The sequence below is a fragment of the Haliaeetus leucocephalus genome, unplaced genomic scaffold (assembly GCF_000737465.1).
Source record: "Haliaeetus leucocephalus isolate CR32 unplaced genomic scaffold, Haliaeetus_leucocephalus-4.0 Scaffold146, whole genome shotgun sequence".
Lineage (NCBI taxonomy): Eukaryota > Metazoa > Chordata > Aves > Accipitriformes > Accipitridae > Haliaeetus > Haliaeetus leucocephalus.
The window spans coordinates 1,905,097-1,927,639 of record NW_010972582.1 but is presented as its reverse complement, the minus strand read 5'-3'; the positions used below and the strand labels follow the sequence as shown (position 1 = coordinate 1,927,639).

The 22,543-nt window shown below is 36.9% G+C and overlaps 1 protein-coding gene across 1 annotated transcript in view; it reads right to left on the bottom strand.

Moving 5' to 3' along the window:
• PHF14 (PHD finger protein 14) overlaps window positions 1-22,533 on the bottom strand; it is a 168,579-nt gene extending 146,046 nt beyond the window's left edge. The window contains exons 1-4 of the mRNA XM_010561476.1: window positions 22,422-22,533; window positions 21,729-21,839; window positions 10,648-11,297; window positions 5,773-5,917 (exon numbers count right to left, since the gene is read on the bottom strand). Of these exons, the coding sequence (XP_010559778.1) occupies window positions 5,773-5,917; window positions 10,648-11,297; window positions 21,729-21,839; window position 22,422 (907 nt within the window). The 5' untranslated portion in view covers window positions 22,423-22,533. The remainder of the gene's footprint in view (window positions 1-5,772; window positions 5,918-10,647; window positions 11,298-21,728; window positions 21,840-22,421) is intronic.
• Between the last annotated feature and the right edge of the window lie 10 nt (window positions 22,534-22,543).

The following is a 22,543-nucleotide window of genomic DNA, read 5'->3' as shown; positions in this document are numbered from 1 at the left end:
TGTTCTGAAATTTATACCACTGAGTGAAATGGGAAGAGACACCTAATTCTTGCCTCGGCTGCATCTGTTTCTCCATTTCTCTAGCAGGGTAATTTTTTGCCAGTCAGACAGAATATATGCATATGCTGACTACACCTACATATACTGTGAAACATGATCTTATTATAAAGATCATGAAAACATGAACTTTAAGGTAAACTGTAAGTTTGCAAAATTAAATGCTGTGAGATCACAGTATTCAGAATACGTTACATTCAATCCTTAATTGGACCAACAGTTTAGAATAAAGACATTAATCAGTTCACGCATCATAAATTCAGAACAGTATTTTTCTTTAGTAAATGGAGAGTACTAAAGTACATCATTTTGCAAAATGAATTTTTATACCAGACAGCAGCAGACCAGGGTAAGCAGCAAAATTAAAATGCAAAAACGTTTTACTACACTGTAAAGCATATGGTGACTACACTATTGCTTTTAGCAAGAGAAATTTTATTTCCTGCCATACAAATCACAGTAAAGTAAGAAACAAATAGAGGGGATGGAAAAGAAACAGCTGGAGAAATGTAGAACTTGTCCCGTTTCATTCACAGCAACTAACCCAAGGGCAATAGCTGGCAAGTGTACTACCTATAGTTACGGCACATGCTATGCTAGGCACCAGACATTTTCTTCAGACACGCTGCTATCAATATGTCAAAAAAACTGACACCACAGTTGGTGGTGTCCTGCTATTACAAGATCTTACCACAAAAGCGTTTATCCAAAATGACAGATTAGTGCCTAAAGAAGATTATTAGAAAAAGAAATGAGAATTATCTCCACACAGAAGTAAACACTCCAAAAAGCAACTGTACTACTACACATTCTCTACGGCAGATTTTTTCCCCTAGCAATGTAAACATTTTTCTTTTTTTTTTTTGGGGGGGGGGGGGGGGGGGGGGGGAAATTGGTTGGTATGTGAAATGAGAACAAATTTTTAAATAAATTAATTACAGGCTATTTGAACATATAAGATGAATGCAAAGCATAAAAGTGGGTATTAAATTAGCATTATATGTATGCTACTTACACAGTTTTAGAGGCAGTTACAGATTTCTGTCATTTTGAACCAGTTACTTGTTCCACAAAGTTTATAGATTTTTTGGACATATGTCTGCAGAGCAAAGATAGCTTTTGGACAATTGATGCAGGCCATGCAGGTGATATGAACATCACACAGCAAATAGTTGCATTGGAAAAGAAACTGAATTTCTAACACTCTCAAAACTTGTCAGTAAGACAAGCAGAAGTGTTTATTAAGGGTCCATGACTCTAGGTCTGAAACAGAGTCCCCCTCTAACTCTTGGCTGTGTTGCTGTGTTCCACATAAGCACTGGCAGAGTTGCTCCCACGTGAGTTACCGCTCCTCTTTTCCCATGGAAGACCTCATGTAATAGTTGATTAACACAAGTGAGCAAACCAAACTGAACACAAATCATGACGAAACAGGCAGCCACTGCACCAGGTACTCAAAAGGAAAAGGTGCTAGTACCAAGTACCCAGGTACACAAGTAATGGAGCAGTATGCACGGCAGTAAGCTACCTTGTGCTAGAAAAGCCAAAACTTACCGGAGCAAGGGAGAATGGAGTTCTAGATCCTGCCTGACTTAAAATGCAAGACAGCATTAGCATACCCTCTGAAAGAGGGTAACAGATTCTTGCCAACAACTATGCTAGCAAGCAGCCACTTAGGGATTGCAACCTGAAGGCGAGCCTTCAGGTGAAGGGGCCACACTATCGCATGGAACCTGCCCATTGACCAGTAGCTACAAGTAGAGCAAGAGCTTCCCCCAGGGAAGGAAGGGAGCCCTAGCATCCAGAAGAAGTAGGCTCAAGGGCAGCATTTTCACAGCTAGTGAATAACTTCATATTAAATATAGAGGCAGCCACCATAGAAAAACCTTTTCCAGTCACCTGAAAGGTTCTGTGGTAGACAAACTTCCACTTCAGCAGAGCACAAAGGCACAAGCCAAGGGTATAAGACCCCTCCCTGCGAAGTAAAACAGTTTCTGTAATAGTCAACAAGGAGAGAGAAAATAAGGTCTTCAGGAAAAGAACAATCAAATCACCAATATCATCATTATGTGGGTCCCCGAGTAGGACACCAGTAAAGTGTGAAAGGAGTGCACTTCCATCCAAATAAATATCTACAGTGCTATAGAAAAGTAGAGAAAATGTATCAATTTATAATACAACTTGAAATTGCATACAAAAACTATGAAGAAAAACCCTGAGCTATTCCAGCAGCTTTGTCTGGGCATTTCAGGATAACAGGCATCTTGGGTTTGAGACTCTAGGGAAAAGACAAGTGCTAAGTATCAAAATTAGTTCACAAGAAATGGATGTATTATTCTTCCCAACTGCAGGCAAACGCAGGTAAACATCACTGTATCGATTTCTATCCAATTCATAAATAGGAGCCTCTTTGTTCAATACTGTGCTAGAAACTGCATTTTCTGAAAAACTCAAGAGCTCATTAGAACAAATTTCAGGACACAGCATGGTGTCTGCAGCCACAGCAATCTACCTACAAAAGGAAACCTGCAAAAATAAAACAAATTATTGGATTCCTATGTGTTTACAAACAGACTCACTTATTACTAGGACACATTTTTCAGACTACAAAGCAGCTGTGTATAAGAGTACAAAGGACTTCTCATAATACAGCCTACGTCAGTGATCTGGGCACACAGTTATGAGGTACAGATCCAAGCCAATGATATTAAGAGTAAACCTTGCCTCTATTAACACTTAAAAAAAAAAAAAAAAAAAAAAAATCATTCTCAAGGTTGCAAGCAACATTTATATGATTAGACAGTAATTATTTCTTCAACTACTTCTCAATTTATTTTTGGAAATCACGTGAGTTGAATGATTAAGACAACAGGAACAAAAAGTAATTGCTGCATTACATTTTGTTTTTCACTGCAACTCCTTTATAATAGTCTGTGTCTTCATTTATTACTCATGCATTCATAAGTAATACAATGAATCAATGACCACTGGGCAGGAGCGTAGAAATCTCCAAGTTATTGAACATATGTATACATAAGATCACTGAATCAAACTAAAGCTTCAAAGGTTCCAATTTTTTTACAAAATTTTGATGTGCTGCAATTATTTAAACAAATTACTGAAGAAAGCTCCAATTTAAAATAGTACCTGCTCTTACTTACCATTATAAAATATCAAAGTACAAAAAAATACACTGAAATAAATGTTCATTTCTACTTAAAACTATATTAATGTATTTACAAATTGATATACATATCTAGCAATGAAACATACACATAAAACATCAAGTAAACTTCCAAATTGCATTTACCATAGCTTTGAAGTTCAGCTTGTTGCTGGGGAAATTTATGTTTTTACCACAGTCAACAATTACTTTCACCTACACAGCTTTTTTTTTTCCCTAAGACTTCACCTATTCAAACAGAACTTCACAACTGCTTTACATATGCTTTTAAGTATTTATTATTAAAATAAATTGTAAAGAACTAAACATTTAACCGTAAGTGTGAAAAATTAACTAACATCCATACTCAGTTGGCTTGTACAGACTGCAGAACTTACCAGAACAAACTAGCAATTTAAATCTTCTGAATTCATCTTTTACTTTGTTCTAATAACAACAAAAGAAACATATACACAATGTACTATTTATATCAGTGGGACTCTAGGGAATCTTTGCCTATAACACTTTAAAAAGAAGAATGGCAGCAATTACTTCTAGGCTGATTTTGAACTACTAAAATTCAAGTGACTTTTGAACTATGGAACTATTTTCCTGTGGAGGAAAGCCAGCTATAATCTTACCTTTTGTAGGGACAAAGGTTTAGTAAACTAAAGAAAATGAGGAAGTGATCTTTTGGAGATTTTTAAGGCACTCCTCTGGAATAAAAAAGAAATTTGCCATCATTTTATTCTAAAAAGGCAGGAGATCATTTTTCTATCACAATCATTCTGCACTTTAACATGACTAAATGTACAATCCTTAAATAAATTTTACAGAAGAATTTTCAGGGAGCTCCACAGCTTTAGGGTTTAGATGTATTGACTGTATGTAATGTTTGGGGAATTCTGAAACAGGCATTCATAACTATCAGCAAAAGACACTTTCATTCCACTTTTCTTTTCTCATGAGTTAATAGTAGGCTGTGCTAGGGGGAAAAAAAAAAGAAAAAATCTATAAAGATTCTATAAAACTAACTTTTAGTACCCTACTACATCTCAAATAAAATATATTCTCCACATTACTTTCCAAAAACTTCATGGACTCAGAGGAAGGAATTCTGCAAGCATACCAAGACACTTAAATTTAGGAGTCTAACACTTGTTACAGTCAACGAAGACCCAACTAATGCCCTCAAAGGCACCTAGAGCATGATTCAGCTCATCATAGATTAGGTCAATTAAATCACTCTCTAAGCTCCATTGACGGTACTGATTAGCTCTTCAAAGGACCACAACAGGAGTTCAGGAGTTACAGTATATGGTAACACTTAACATAAGGCATCTGAACCTGAGGACAGAGACTCCATCCTCAGTTTCCTAATTAATGTTAAGCAAAGAACTGAACTACAGTTTGATGCATGAAAAATACTGTTTTGAAAAAATTTTCAATCCAGTATGAGAAAACAAAAGGGGAGCAGGGGATTCATAAAAAGCACTTCCTACCTGAAAAGGCATGCTAAGCAGCTCCAAAAAATTTTAAACCAAAAAGGAGTCATATAAATTAAATAAATGCCTTTTACACTTTTGAATAATGAAAGTCTACCTTCTTTTCATTTCAAGGATTGAAGTAGCCTATCTCATTTTCCTGGGAAACCTTAAAAAAAAAAAAAAAGTGAAGCCCTAAAAAGGTACAGGATATCAGAAATGCTAAAAAAACCCAACCAACCAAACAAAAAAAACCCAAACCACAAAGCTGATTAATGAAGAAAAAACAGGGTTTGTTTTTCAACAAAATAGGTATACCTCTCTGTGTCAGTATCTACCCTACCTTCCATATTCAAGAGCAGTAACACACAGTACAGCCTCACCTTCCATGTAAGGCTGTTAAAATTCCATATGCTCACCTCAGAATTATTGCAGAAGTGTTTCTTTAAAACCAGACCTCCTACATTTATAACACACATACAGACTAGATTTTGAAGGTATTAGCAAAACAATGATTTGAGTATGTTTTAACTTTAAAATTTCCCCATCTCAAATTGTCAGTGAAAATTATGAGAAAGTTCAAGGCTAGCCGTTTTCACTTATAACTAAATGCCACGGACAATTCCTTTCTCTCCTCCTCCCCATCTCTCTGCCTTTTCAGTATAGCAAAAATACATGTAGAAACCCTTTCCTTTTAGAGGACCTCCTATTCTCATGATGTCGTATCTCAGTTATGGAATCAAATTCATATACTGAAATAGGTAAGACAAAAATACATTTAACATAATATCCTAAAGCCCTGAAAATACAAGTTATAGTTCCAATATTCGCAGACTATGATTCATTATATAGGTAGCTGGAGACCATGTCCTGTCCTGTAGTTGCTTATATTTGCTTTGCTAAAGTTAGATAGATGTGTCACCACTAAAAAGGATCCATGTAGCATTACAAAAAATTATCTGCCAGAGGTTAAAGGCTTTTTTTTTTTTTTGATGAAAACAAGTCAAAATTTTATTAAAAGCAAAGCATGTGCTTTTCTCCCACAATGAGAATGAAGGGTTGTATTACCTTCATGCACTGTTATTCCACAGTTGTCACACTGGATTATTTCATCAGCATCTTCACTGTTATCTCCAAGACAAACGCAACAAATCAAAATATGGTCCATTTTCTGGGAACTCCAATTCTGAGACTTCTCAAGGATCAATGAGTCCTAATATTAAAAAATGAAGACACATGGATTATGGCAGGAATTTAAATTTTATTTAAAACAAAGAAAAGATCTGTTATTTGCTCAGTTTTTGAACAACAAACAAAAGAAGATGGAAAATTATTTTCACGAGACTAAAAGCTTCTTTGTTGTCAAAACATACAAACACTTCATCCACACATACAGGAGCTGGGAGAAGGGATGGATACAATCCGATCTCAATATACCTACAGATCTGGTAAGAACCAAAGGCCAGGGAAGGGTCTTGTTTCCTCAGACAGAAACATGTATGTCTTTAAAACATTTATGTTCTACAAAAGGAACAAATACACACACCTAAGAAACCATTTAAAAGAAAAAAAAAAAAAAAAAAACCCAAAAAACCCAACCCAAACCCCAAACAAAACCCCACCAGGGCCAAAGATGACCTTCAAATGTCCCAATATTCAGAAAAGTTGCTTCATTTTGTTGCAACTTGCACCTTCCAAAAAAAAAGTCACATGGATCTGAAAAATCTGAAAATAAACAGCTAAAACAAGCCTGCCAAGTTTTCACTTATGTAAAATATAACTAATTATCAACTCAGTTCTATTTTGTTGTAATGCAAATTTATATGTCTCTTTGCAAAACCATATGATTTATTAAAACTGTAACAACTTATTTTCTTCTGATTATATACAGGAGTAAGGATTTGCAGAACAAGTACATTGCTCTGTTTTGGCAACCTTCAATGTGAACTACAGATAAAAAGAATGTGGCTTTTAACAGGGAATTTCTCTAAGGACAGAGAGACAAACCAAATAAAAGCTGTATGTAAATTTAATTTTTTTCATGAACACCATCTAGGCTTCTTAGTATTTTCATTGTGAGATACAGCTACTGTCTCTTCTGCAAGGTCTCATGGCTTCCATACGTTTTCTTTTTTTTTATACTAAAAGCAAACATTAAGCTTAACTACCTTCATTGGTGACATGAAGGCATATAGGGAGGTGTGAAATTAGGCACACTAGTAAAAAACAATCATTTCAGTATAAAGAAATAGTAATAGTTTCAGAGCAGAGGCTGACAGTTCAAGCCTAAATGGCATCCATTCAAAATATCAGAGATCTGAGAATATTCCAAAACTGCTGTGGTATCCTACCAGGAGAAAAAAAGAAAAAAAAAAATTTAAGGTGGAAGATGCCCTCTAAAACATCTTTTTCTCATTCTAACCTCCCATTTATGACATAAAACACAGCACCAATACTATGCCTGTGTAGCCTAAGCAGATAAAAAGTATCATGAATGCTACCTAAAGTAGGTATTCTTCCTCAAGGATGTTAAATTCTCAGACTAATCTATGGAATTATTTCATGATAGCCTCTCAATCTGATACAGTAAGTATCCACACAAAATTTTCAGTGAATCGTTAATAAAGTGTCTTCGTACTTTAGGTTTATCTGGACAGGTATCTGGAGGGTAAGGGGGGCGAAACTTTGCTTGATTTTAAAGCAAGATAAAGGGGTTGAATAACCTTACCACCTAAAGCTGGCCTCAAATAGTTTACCTCAAGTAATAGAGGTGGCTTGTTACAATGTTTTTGACCTAGGAAAGGTCAAACACATACTTCTAGCAGTTAGGAAAGGCTTCTGGATCTCCCATCCATTTTCTCTAAACAATGAAAGGAAACATGACCTATAAGAAAAAAAAACCCAACCCTCATCTAGAAGTAAAAATGAAAGATTATACAGCCATTCACACAGTCATGCTTGCTTACAGGAAGGCAACTAATCGTGAAAAATACAAGATTCTCTGCTACAGAGTTCAGACTTAACAGAGCATTTCTTCCAACATCCTACTTTTAGGTCAAAGTTGCAAGGCATTTTGAGGAAAGCAAGAAACTTGCACATTTTTTTCAAAAATACTGTGGCCCATCATTACTCAAAATACCCATGTTTAGCTCATCATTCACCCTACAGATAGGAAAATAGCAGCAGATAACAACAACTTTGGCAGATTAATTGTGCAATGGCACAGGCTTCTCAGATGCATCTCGCAACTCTACAGAAGTTAGCTTTTTCTGACAGTACCTTCGACTTATTTGGCTTCACTAACAGAAGTTTAAAAGAAATTTGCAATCTCTACTGCTACAGAAGCCCAAAGTAATTAAAAAAAAGAAGAAAAAAACCCCAAACTATTACTTTAAATTAAATAAACAGAATTGCACTGTAGAAACAACATTGAAGTAACACTATAGGCAGTGATAACATATGTAAACATGGGCAAAAAAAAAGAAACAAGCAATGATGGAAGGGCATCAAATTTGGATCTAGTCTTAGTATCCCCATTCATTATGGTTTACCTTACATGAAGGCAGCCAACAGGTCAAACAGAGCAGCAGAATAACTTAATTTTCTATGCAGACATGGAAAGGGAGGAGCGGTCTGGAACGTATGCTGCTCTCCTCTGCTTAGTCCATGGAAGTACCTGAAAGGCCCCATCCCAGAAGCTGACCCTACTTGCCTAAAGCATGGGAACTTTTACATAGGGATGGTAACTGCTGCCAACTCCCGAACAAGTCCTGTTCCCTACCCTAGCGACAGAAAGCATTTCAGCTGAATCACTATGTAATTTCCATTTCTGTGGTGTTAATGAAGAAAGTGAGCATTTCAAGCTATATGCCTATATACTTCTCACTTTAAAGGAATAAAAAAAAATTAAAAAATAAAATAACCACCTCACTGAGAATAGAAGAATCCCATAAAGTGGTAGCAATTATAAAAACAGAAAAGCACCATTTATCTACTAATGATGCTTGAGGCTAAAAAAGAAACCTCAAAATATTTTTGTAAAACATAGAAAAATAAAATAAAAATCACAGAGAAACCAAAACCAAACAACCCCCCTCCCAACACCCCCCCCCCCAACATCCACCCCCAGAAAGTCAGTAGGAAAGACAGAATGCATATTAAGGACACTACAACATGTTCAGAGTTAATTACCTGAACATTCTTTCATAAATTAATTATGCGTCCAGATATCTGGTTTTCTAAGAACTTTGCTTCTGCAGTGTAATGAGACTTGTCTACTAGACAGGATTTTTTTACTTTTTTTTTTTTTTTTACTATTTTAAAATATTGTAGTAGTGGAGAGTATACTGTTATAAAGCAGTTGAGTATCAATCTAAAAATTACAGTCCATAATCCAGTCTTACAGATACTCACTGTTGCAAGACTTCTGTTAAAAGACCTATTCTTAAATAGTACTTTGCTCTACATGAAGTAAAGATAAATTATCAGTGACAAAATTATAATTTGAACTTCAAATTTTCAAATTTTGATTTTATCTTTTGATCAATGTCCTAAATCCAAGGCAAGAACAGAATCTGAGGTCCATGCATATTCAGAAGCTTCACAAAAGATACATCAGAGACACCTCTGGGTTTCTGAAACAGGCCTAATTTTTCAAGTCAATGGAAATTATGGACATATTCAAGAATATATCCCTAAGAATGTAGACTCACATCTCCATTCTGATATGGGAAACAACTCTGAAAGAAAATTGCCTATCTCTATTTGAAGTTCTGATCATCAGTATTGGTGGAGCACTTTCAGCTCCTGAGCCAAGAGAATACGGGTAACAGCACTAGAATTACAGAGCTAGACAATGGAAGAAGATGCCTATACAAAAAAGTAAAAAAACCCCAGAATTATGCTTTTTTTTTCCCCAATCACAATTATTACTAGTAATTAAAACAGCACAGCTCACTTGCAATCATCTATATATATAATACATAACAAAGTATCTGAAAAGGTGACAACTGATTCTTCCGAATACTGTTTAGTTCCCTGTCATTTTACACATTAAAATAAAGATTAAATGGAACAGCAGAACTTTAAATAGTGTCATACCACTATCATTTATCAAATGTTATGTTGACATTGCAATTATTTCCTGAAAATTGAATGCAGATTTTACAGCAATGCTTTTTTTTTTTACTTTGTTCAAAATTTTGCTACTGCAGGACATGAAGCCAACCACCCTGACAACCTAATATTTTAATTTTTCCACAAGCACAACCTTCAAGGCAACTGTAATTGTGCATAGGAAAAAAAGTTGCATTATTAAACACCCACATCATTTTCACATTCTGCAGTCAAAAGATATTTAATATAATAGTTCCCAAATGCTTTTTAGTACTGTAAGAAATTAGTTCATTTGTGAGCATTATAAGAAAACCCAACATAAATTATGATTATCTTATTTGATTTTAAACCCAGCGTGCATATTTCTTTACTTAGACTTCTTCTATCTCTGAACTTAGTGTTCAGACTTCGATGTTTGTCACAAAGAAAGGCTAGTATAAACAATAACCTATCATTTAGCTATTTTATGAATATGTCACAGATTCTTTTAACTTTTAGAACATTACAGATATACAACATTTAGGTTAAAACAGAACTAGAAGTCTCACTAATACATACTGATTTGCATACTGGACCTCCTACTTGCTATCCAACCCCCACTAAAGTCAAGAGAAGTCTCTCTATTGACTTTAGTGGCATTAGATTGGCCAAATTGTCCAAGCAAGGCTATTTAATATGCAGTGCCTACTTAGCACAATTTTGCTGCTTCGCTTATTCCTGTTAACACAATTCCAGCCAATCAGTTTAACGTTTCAAATTAACAGAATAGCTACTGGGGAGTAGTTTCCATCTGTCAACAGATATATTATAGAAAGTTGGTTGCACTACCTCATTACTCTTGCTTTGTGAAAGAGCCAGGCTATCATTTGTCAATTCCTCATCATCTGCATTACTCCTGTTAAGAACTTTACTCTTCTTCTTCTTGGATCCTCCATCACTAGCCGTGCTGCTATTATCTTCTTCATTACCTTCCTCATCATTGTCATCCTCATCACTTCCACTCCCATCATCTTCATCATCCTCATTATCTCCATCACTCCCCTCTTTTCGCAGGGCATTTTTTCCTTTCCTTTTCTCAGCAGTAGGCCGCCAGTCATTGTCATCTTCACTATCATAGTCATCCATATCATTTAGTTCTTCCATTGATACAAAATCCAACAAAGGTCGGTTCCTGCGTAAATTCCATTTTTTTGGTTCATTTGTTTGCTCATCAGCCACAGCATCAGGTTCAGCTGCTTTCTCCTTCTCTTTCTTCTTTTTTGGCTTTTCTTCTTCTTCATCTTGCTCTTTCTTTTCTGTTTTAATTACCTCTTTGTCTGCTGTTGGCACCTCTTCTTCAGTGGAAGTTTTTGGCTGTTGGTCTTCTACTTTCTTTTCTGCCTGTTCCTCCTCCAAGATATTTTCTTCTGATTCAGTACAGGAACCTTCACCACTGTCCTTTGATGCATCTTCACTCCCATGACCACTTCCTTCAGAATCTGTTGAGCATATGAAAATTTAAAAAAAGTTCCGACACAAATGTACCCCCAAAAATAAAATCTGTTGAAGCAAGTTGTTAAACAAAAGAATGATGCATGTTCCTCCCTCATAAGGTATTCCACCTATTTTTTCAGCTGGTGTCCAAATACTGCTATTTCAAGTGGTATGTTGAGAATCTGTTAAACATGAGTGCATTTTAAGATGACAAAAAAAAGATGGCAGAATTTATTAAATGAACGTTAAATGTTCCTTTGAACTGCAGCTTATATTAACAATAAGCAGTAGCACAGAATAATTTCCATGTGAAGTCACATCTTAAAGAAAGAGCATTCCAGTTTTTAATTGCTGGAGGTATTTTCTAAATCTTCAAAATAAAATAGCTATCCAATAGAAGAGGTTTAAAATTACAAAATGAAGAGTTTACGTAACAAGTACTAACATTAGTATGGATAATCCCACACCTTCATTTTTAGTACACATTTGTTTTTCTGGGTTTGGGGGCTCTTAATTTCCAATGTTATTTCACTTATTAATCCTACATAAGCTATGCCTCATTCAGTGTTGCAGCTGCGCAACAATACATAAATTCTAACCTTATACCACTCATATGGTATTGTTCTGTATGTTGTCACTATTTCCATTAATTAACACCGGCCAATCTGTGCAACAGAAAAGAACAGAAGAGGATTTGTATGGAAAAAAAAAAAGAAAAAAAAAAATCACAAAAATAAGCCACCTGTGCTATAAAGTATATTTAAAAAATACTGAAAAAGATGACAAGTGAACTTGTTTAAATTTTATAAACATCATCCACCTTGACTATCTCTCATCTTACATTCACCTACTACTTTTCATTTACATTTTTAGTTTTAATGAATAAAAACTCAGAAAATATTTCTTAAAATTAACAAGAAAATACAAAGTTGCTTGATCCGACATGGGGATCAATTAGGCAATGGCTACATTTTTCAGTTTGTTCAGAGCCATCACCAAGTTCTTGATGCACTGTCACATAGATGCAAAGAAGAAACATACTGATGCTTGCAAATTAAAATAACCCTTAATTGCTTTAGTTACCACACAAAAAAACACCTCTCAGTATCACCTTACAGGGAATTTTTGTGCACATCCATCTCTGTATAAAGCCAAATAAACAAAAATAAATTCACGTGGCATTTATTTCCACCCCACAGAACACTGTCTATGACTAGCCAGTAACTCAGTTGTTACTTCAATATAATAGTCAGTTTTGTCTTTTTCTGCATATACCTGTATGTGCATGTATTTGATGAGGAGATTCTGTAATTACCAACAAAAAAATCCATCAGTGCTACTACTACTGATCAGGACATTAATGTTATCACTCCTCTTAGAAGCTAACAGAAAGTAAAAGTTTCCTGCAAACATTCTAACCTTTTAGAGGGCCAGAAAAACAATGAGAACGCAGTAACACAAGTTATTGTACAGTCTTTTGAGAAAAGAGTAATTCAGTCATTTCCCTACATCTACCAGCCTTAATGGTAGTAATGGAAGTACAACATAATTAACAGAAGTTTTGAAATAGCAGAACACTCTTCAGGCATGCCTAAGAAATAAAACACAGTATTAACTAATATGCAATCTAAAAAACTATTTTTAAAATACAATAGCTTTGTTTGGATACGCATTCAAGGACCTGTTAGAGTGGGTCCAGAGAAGGGCCATGAAAACAGCCAGAGGGCTGAAACACTTCTCCTATCAAGAAAGGCTGAGAGAGTTGGGGTTGTTTAGCCTGGAGAAGAGAAAGCGCTGGGGAGACCTTATTACAGCCTTTTGATATATAAAGGGGACTTATAAGAAAGAGAGACTTTTTACCAAGGCCTGTAGCAACAGGAGAAGGGGGGCTGGTTTTAAACTGAAAGAGGCTAGGGTTTAGATTGGACATGAGGAAGAAACTTTTTATGAGGGTGGTGAGACCCTGGAACAGGTTGCCCAGAGAAGCTGTGGATGCCTCATCACTGGAAATGTTCATGGTCAGGTTGGATGGGGCTTTGAACAACCTGATCTAGTGAAAGCTGTTCCTGCCCATAGCAGGGAGTTCGCCTAGATGATCTTTAAAGGTCCCTTCCAACCCAACCCATTCTATGATATTTACCAGCTCTCACAAACACTTTACAAGTAACTCCTAAAGCTAGGCTCCCATACTAGATGTTGATATTATAGATTAAATGCCATATGTATGTTTAAAAGCAAAATGTATATTTTTATCTCATTTCACAGATTCTGAGTGCTAGCATGCACTACTTGTCTCACTGTAAATAAGGCAGAAGAGGGTTTTGCCATGTTAAAATTAATTCAACTGCATTTTTAAGTTACCTTATATTATTTTCTTTTGTTTTACTTCCCTGCCATAACTCCATGACAGTAATTTGTTTGGATGCTTTAATTGTGCTGTTCCATTTCTAAATATGCTTAGACTCCTTGCGAATTTAAGCTTTGACTTCATTTTTGGGGAGAATCTTAGTCTGGATATAGTTTGATCTTTAACAGCACTCTAAATTACCAACAGTAATTCTTGTATATCAATACTACAGCACTGAGAATACCCTCTAGCTGCTTTATGCTATGCAAACAACATAAAGCAGAGAACAAATAAATGTTAGTTTCACTCACTTCCCTCCTTCAAATTCTCTTTGCCTTCTGCCTGCACATTACGCTTTGTACTCTCCTTTCTGCACGCATGTAGACACCAGAGATACCTATAGTAAGGGACATCCTTCTTCTGCCTGAATGCATCCACCATGATAGGAGCTTTTTCTAGAAAGAGCCATTCTGTGATAACAGCTATTTTTGCAGGTGTTCTCCTGTCAGATGCACCTTCAGTTAGGAAGAGGCTGTAGCATACAGTTTTCTCCTTGAAAGAAATTCTTAAAGAATGGCTCTTTCAAACTGGCAATCATATCATGTCATTCCCTGTGGGACAGAAGTCAAGCTACTCTTAGTGAAAGATGGGGCCAGATACACCATCAAGTAGTGAAAAATACAGAGTTCCACTGAGAATAAATACAAGAGATAACAGTTGTGAGAAAGGTGTCATGTATTTCTGTACACCTTCTATCTTTAGCTCTACTGAGCACAACAGCAGGTGGCAGTCAAATCCAAAGAGGATAATTCTGAGAGGAATTCACTGGGACAGAACATTATGCTCCAGAATTAACATATGAAAAATTGTAATGAAGATAAAAAAAAGTAACTACTAATCGCCACATCAGCTGTTGAGTCTTGTATAATACGTACTATGCACAAGACTTCAGGGGAAAGCTACTGAAATCACTACAGCAGTGAAAAAAACCTCCCAGGGTTTTGCAGGACCATTTTAGCAGCAACTTTACGCATGGTACCCTGTGATTCTTTTTTTTTTTTTTTTTAAGATTCTAAGAAAATCCATGTATACAGACAGTTAAGTGCTACACTACGTAATACATGGCCACCCACTCACAGAAGACAGGCTGATTCTTCAATGCAGTATTTCGCTTAACAAGCAGCTCTGTAAAAAGCAGCTTTATTGCTTGTGTTTAACTGAAGTCTGAAGGATAAGCTAGTTAAAGGAAATCACAGACTCAATTTTGGGCTTGCTTTTTCCATTAACAAAGCCTAACCAACTCCAGATAGCAGAAGAGAAGCATCTGGAATCATTTTGGAAAGTTCTTTTTTTCCACTGAGTCCTGTCTGGTTGTCTTACCCAGGTGCCCAAAGCTGCATACAAATAATATAATCCAGGATCCTGGAACACTGAAAAGGAGTGAAAAATCTGAAAAACTGAGCATGCAATACAGGAAACAACTCCTATGTCTGAAGTTATTCCTACTAAATAATATTGTTCAATAATGATCTACGGGCACCATGTGAGAAGTCATCCAGCCCACAGTGTGCTTCACAATACCCTCTTTTTGAGGGCAGAAACAAACAAACAAAAAAAGCTACAGGTGAACCTAATTCTTTTGGAGGTTAAAGCCACTCGATCACCATCACTCTGTCTAGCTGTCCCTTAGCCTCTTTCTCCCAATCACAAGGCAGACAACAAATCTTTGACATGATGACGTGAAATTACCTGGGTGGCTCTGCTAAAACACCGTATTACACACCATGAACAATCCCTCACCCAGGTTGCCTGCATCCTGACAGATGGGTAAAGGGGAAAGCACTGAAAAAAGTGTTTGTGGACAACTGCCTCTGCCCATAAACTTCCTTACAAGAACTGCTCAAGAGTCACAAAAACTCTTTTGCACATGTGCCATACCATACATGTAAAAACAGCTGTACTTCCCATATATCTAATCTAGAAATTGCAAATAATTTTAATACTCAAAAAACCCTTAAGGAAATGCTTAAACTAACTAGAAAGTTCTGATATTAATAACTGGATGTAAAAATAAGGCAGGGAACCTAGATCATACATGGAAAATATGAGCTGTTAAATTGCCAAAGGCAGAGTTGTGGAATGGGTAAAAACCTGATCACATTTGGCTATTAGACTAAAGCCGCAGAGGTCCATTATGCTTAGACCAATATAACTATACTGAAAGCAAGAACTGAAAAGCCTTAATACTTCACTTTCAACATAAATTCAAAAAAGAGAGTCTAGCATCAGTTAGATATACGCCACCAGTTTTCTATGCTATTTTGCTCAGTATGATGATTAAACATTGGTAGACTATTGGCAATTCAGCACTAGTAATGCCGGCAGTTAAAAATATGGAACTGTCCAAAGTAACGTGATTAAGAACATACAAAACAAAACCAACACAGATTAAGATATTACTGCTCTAAGGAGAGAAATTCACTTCTCGAATAACGTTTTGAAAAAAGTATCTAATCTGTATTAACTGCAGATGTAGACTGGGCAGAATAGGAAATGAAACTCATCACTGATCCATGATTACACTTTTTTCAGAAGACAAGTATTTAGTTTAATAGAAAAGAGGATGGAAGAGGAACATAAATGGAAGTTGTTTAGTAAGCAGTTTCCTCACTTCTACGCTAGTAGTAATTATATCACACAGCATTTCAGTAGATGTCTATTCAAGTCATAAAAGCACTCAAAACTAAAGGCTGCCAACTTTGACTTGAGTCACTGGGAACTGCCTGGTTTACAATGTTCTAACACACATGGAATTGGTTACCCTACCTCCTGAATTTGCTTGACATTTCCCAGTTTCCCTGTTTTTACCATTATCAAACTTTACTTGTTTGGGATAAAGTACTGCATACCCCGTGACTTCCCTGCAAAGTTGCAGTCCTAAACAATCCATAAAGTTGAATCCCAATACAAATTATTGAATAGTGAGCTAGAATATGTATTTTTCCAAGAAACACCTAAGAGTTTCACATCTTGTACAAGGGAAGTGACATCTGGGAGACAGCTGAACATGTGTCTGGGACATGCTAAGTCTAAGTCTCTGAGGCACTGTAACAAGTATATGCTCAAGAAACACTTGAAACGTCCCATCGTCACAGGGCACGTCTAGACTCTCAAGCGTGGCCAGGCTGCAAACAGACCATCCCACCAAGCTGGAGTTAATAAAGCACAGAAGAACCTTCTCCATATGGCAGGAAATACACAAGAGATGGACATACATACAAAAAAGAGGCAATGCAAGAGAAAGTAAAGTAGTAATACAGCAGGAGACCATGAAAACCCTGTTCAAGACTGACTGAACAAGCAGAATGACGCTGAACCAATGAGCAAGGGTTCCATAAGGGACAGACAGACTGGAAAGACGAGGCACAAATAGTCACAGTAGGGGGAAAACAAAGAAAAATAATGTCATCCCATCACTAAATCCACCCTGCCCTGTCACTGGAATGAAAGCCTAGATTTGTTACATTGCTTCTCTGCTGTCAGTAAACACACAGAACAACAGAAATCTCAGTGTTTCCAAAGAGAATGCAAGTTCAAAATGTTCGTCAGTCACTATTTCAAGTGGCAGACATCTGTACAGATAAAAGATCTCACCTGCAGTGGAGATAACACAAGAGAACCTAATGTCCATATTTTCCATTTTCTCAATGGGAAAAAGCCCTTGGGAACTCCACTCTGAGGGACTACACATTACAGTTGCAAAGGCAAGCCTTGAAATGATTGTAACAATTAAAACTGAGCAATTACATGATAATTAACTAATGATTAGCTATTAAATATTTTCTCTTACCTTCACTGTCTACTGAAACACCCTACAACTTTTCTTTTGCATATCATTTAAGTTTATTCTCAAAACCAAACATATTAATTTCTTCCTCAATATTTCAGTAGTGTTTATCACTACAGTATTTTGGTGTTTCACAAACATTTCTTTATATTACAATATACTGTACAGGAAAGCAAAAGTGGAATCTCTGTTGTGCTAAGAGGAAATGAATTACAGAAAGATAAAAATATTTGCAACTTTTTATTTCTAGATCAAGCCACAGGTTTTTCAGAATACCTAATATAGCATTTATATAGATCATTACATGTTCTAAACAGACCTCCTACTGACCTCAATTGCAGTAATAGTACATAATATTTATGCAAGTCAGGCTCCACACTCAACACCAAAACCCCAAACATTTACAAATGTGTCTAAAAATTTGAGTCTATGAGACTTGTAGCAGACGTAGTGACAGAATCCAGTTCTTCAAGGCAGCATTCAAGGCAGCTATGCTCTTCTTGGCTACGCTGAGATAGAGAGCCAGTCCTTAAATTCACACATCATTCTTGTTCAGGGACCACACTACATTTCTCTGCATCATTTCAATTTCAGTATATGACCTGCCAAAACTGACCGACTTCACCAATGACAGACAAAAAGTGGTAAATCCTTGCTTTGGAATTCTGCTGGGAATTACTCTACAACTATACACTGATTTCTGACATCAGTATATCTTCAGCTGCTCTCACTAAAGAAAAAAACAAAACAACAAAAACCCCAAAGTATGCTCTAATTAACTTAAAAGCAAAACTTCAAATAACTGATCTGTACTGTGAAGCTTATTAAAAAACTTCAGTTGAGTATATTACTGTACCATCATTTCAAGTCACATATTTGTATGCTCTGTCTCCAAAGGGACAGGTTTTTTGATCCTACACTAAGATTACATATGACATTCTTACTTAAGGAACAAATTTTTCAAGATGTTTATAAAAACCAGAAAAATGCAGTACTTTATAATATGGCATTACTACTTTCTATTACATAAAAACAGAGAAGCCATTAAAAAATTACTTCATTCAATATTAACATAATGAAAAGCCCACAGGCCTGAAAACTATTTACATTAAGTAAATTTACAAGACTATAACAATTCTAAAATCAGTTTCCCAAAAGAGATGTCAGAATGATGAGACCTTTAAAGTGGAAAAGGTAGTAATTGCCTGTTGGTGTGACCTAAATCCAGAAGAAAAGAAATTAACTACACTGTAAGTAAAGGGCATATCTCCTATGGATTTTTTTTGGTGGAAATGGAGGTTCAGTGTTTAGAAATATTTTCTGTAATGAAAAAAATTTACCAAAGCATCAGGACTCTGAATACAAAAATTCAGAAACACCAATTACTTCCTAAAAGTACTTAATACCAGCTTCTCAAATCCTTACTGCATCTTGTATTCCCACAAATCTGATAGAACAATGACCATGTGTAAAAGCTTAAATGTTCAGGGCTCAGTCCTTCTAGACTTGCGTAATATCTTCTACTAGCAGATAACACTTAACATCCTAAAGCTCATACATATGGATGCAACATAATCAACATGGACTAAACAACTTCAGAATTCTTTTACATCAGTATTTAAATAGTCCTTTAACTTTCAAATTTGTTTTATTTTTTTAAAATACCTATACATGCATTTGTGAATCAAATAAACATACATTGCAGAGCCATGGAATTACCATACTTACGAGATTTTTCTGAGTGCAGGAGCAGAATTTATGGTCATTTTCAATGTATAAAGATTGCTTCTTCCTCCTGTCACTTATTTCCCTTTGTAAGCAAACTATGCAATGAAATTCTGATTCAAACAAATAATAAATACTGATTTGCAATGGGCTGCACATGGCGAGACCTCTGCAGTCATTGAAAGAAGAAAAAGAGCAACAGCCCTGACTGTATTGGAGAAATAAACATTATGCTTTGAAGGCTGAACCCACAGTTAAAAAAGAAAACATGTTTTCTATTCTCAACAATCCAGAATTTGTCTACAAGTGTTGCTTGTGTGTGTACACACATATACTTAATACATACATAACTTTGAAATTATTGATTTTATTTATATATGTCTGTGTCTGTAAAAAAGTTCCTTTATTTCAGCATTTCTTCCATCCGAATCTAAATGGACTAGGTACAACCAAATCTAAGGCTATACCAGCTTCATTTTAAATCAGCACAGATGTTCTGTTTCAAATATGCTGCAACTATTCACTTAACTTGTATTACACATAAGAAATATTTCTTTTTTCTTTCAACTTAAGAGGTTATATGTTTAATAACTTTCTACTCTGCAACTTCTCCAAACGCTCACAACTTTCTCCTTTCACATTCAAAATCTTTGAATAAAGTGTAAAAAGTCAAACTCTGCTGCTGTTTCAAAGTGTTTTCACTAAACTTTAAATTTCATTAAACAGAACACATTTCTACTACAAGTGATAGATATAAGTTCTGAAATGTTAAAACAATGCTATACAAGATATATGAACACACGACAGTAATTAGAAAAACATTTTATAAGCAGAACTTGAGTTTTTCTCATACACTTGTTTCAATCCAGTGTTGCTTTTTTAAGGGAAAACCCATCCAACTTTCTGAAAATGAAATTCAGGTTGAAATACTCTGAAGGCTAGACACGGACACCACCACCACCACCCCCTCCCACCATGTGTACATACGATACCTTAAAAGTGAAAGAGGATATCAATTACAAATGGATCCTCTGCATTTAGACATAGTTGAGTTAGGAAACTTTATTCATTATTTTTAATTAATTAATGATTGTCTTTTAATCAGATAATATATTGCTGTGAATTATGTGTCCATCTCCCATACTCCAATTCTGCTTTTCCCTTGAATCCTGCCTACACTACTGTTCCAGAATAGGGAGATTTTCTTTGGGAAATAAAAATCATTTCCTTTTATGGAAAACTGTCTTTACAAAAGGCAGTGCCCTTATTCAGAAGAAAGGATCAAAAGTCCCCCAAACAAGATTTTAAAAGTAAATGAAACAAGCCCCTCAAAATCTTAGCATTAAATTGGTAAAATGACATCAGTTTTACTCTCTTAAGTCATTGCAGCCTGCTGCTTCTACCAGACCAACCAAGTGAAGTATGTCTAAGCTTGGGGGAAAAAAAAAAAAACAAAACACCAAACAAAACCAAGGAGCGTTAGGGCATACCTTAAAACTGGCATTGGAGAAATTATTATTAAGCATTTTTAAGTTCATTAATAAAGAGGAGCTTGCCAGATGTAAAAAAAATAAGCCTTTAAATGGAGATGGGGAATATTTTTGCACGATACATGCACATGAAAACATAGATGAGCGTGCCCAGTGCAGAAATAACAAAGTGAAGTTATTTGACAAGCTGTCATAATGCTTCCCTTACACATCCTGCATCTCTGTCCTTATTTCCCTGAGCATATGCCACAGATCATCCAATGTGAAGTTTATTCACAAATGTGGTCCTGCCCCTTCTTTCCCTTCCCTCCAATATACTTGAATTTATTCATTTTATTTTGGCATCTTGTTTACTTTCAGTTTCTGTGTATCTTCACTGCAGATACAGGAATCTGCACACAGAGAAAAGACTGCAGAACAAAAACAATCTGAGGCAAGGACTTCCTTCTGGTATGAAATGCATATACCCTTCTGCATAGCTATCTGAATGGACACCTTAAGTTTTTGTAAAAAAACAAAAAGAACCTGAACAGATTATCCTTCTGCTTAAAGTTTTCATTCACCGAGTGGAATTAACCTTGAGAAATAGGCAAGTTCTTAAGTCCACAAAAAACAATTATCCATACTGTTTAAAAACAAAATGGTTTTAGAATATTCTTATTTCAATACTAAATGCAGTGAGTGTTCCAAGAATTATCTCTACATTGAAGAAATAAAAAGCAATAGATCTAGCTAAGGCAGGCAGCACAGAAGCTACTCAAACGCTTCTGCCAAAACTTGCTCGATAATCATGAGTTTTCTGCTGAGAAAGAATTAATTGCAATTGAAGTACCGTACGGACGTTTTGTTTAATCATTTGTTTCTTATCCGCAGCATAAGAATTTCCAGTTATCCAACCGAGTGACTGAACTTCAAGTGGCTCCAACAGTTCACTAATAGCATTCTGTCTCCCATGTGATATTAAATGAGCAACCATAAACCAAAAATGAGATAATTCTGAACTGAGGAGATGAGGAAGCATATTTACCTGAAGCATCTCCAACTTTAAAATCACTGTCATCAGAGCTATCATAATCTAAAGCTTCCAGCAGCGAAGCTGCCAAAGGCTTCACTTGTCTCCTCTTCGAACTGCGGTCCACTGCAGGAAAAAAAAAGCACAGTACTGTTACTAGGTGGCATAATGAAAACTCAGCCTCGTTAGAGATGGTTAAATTAAAAGGAAAGGCAGAATAGCAGCGACAGGCAGTCTCCGCCAGAGCGCCCGAAAACCAGCCGCAAGATGCAGACGGTCCCGGGGTCCCGGAGACACTCGTTCGCCCTGGTGAGGGAGGGGAGCGGCGGCACGCACACCGCCAAGGGTCTACCCACCGCCAGCCGGCCGGCAGCTGCCTGCCCGGCGGAGCAGTGGTGCTCCCTTCAGGCGCCGGGAAACAACGCGGCACCGACCGGCCGCGGCTCGCGGGCTACCGACAGGAACCGCGGGGGGGGGGCGCGCACTGGGGTCGCCTGAGGCCCCCGGAGCCACCGGCACCTCCAGACGCAGCGCCCGGGCGTGATCCAACAGCGCCAGCGACGAGAGGCACGGGGAAAGGACAGCCGGGGCCGCGGGGCGCCTGAGGGACGGCGACGCGCCCTCCCGGGGGAGGGGACGGGAGCGCTGCGCGGGCACCCCGGCATCTCCCCGGGACAGGGGCGGGAAGAGCCGCTGAGGATCACTTACTAAAGCCTGCGCGGGTGAGCGGCGGACGGGCAGGGGCCCTCGGGTGCAGCGCCGCCGAGCCCCGGGCCCCTTCCCCAGACAATGGGCACGGCGGCGGCCCGGGTGGAGACCCCCGCCCCGCC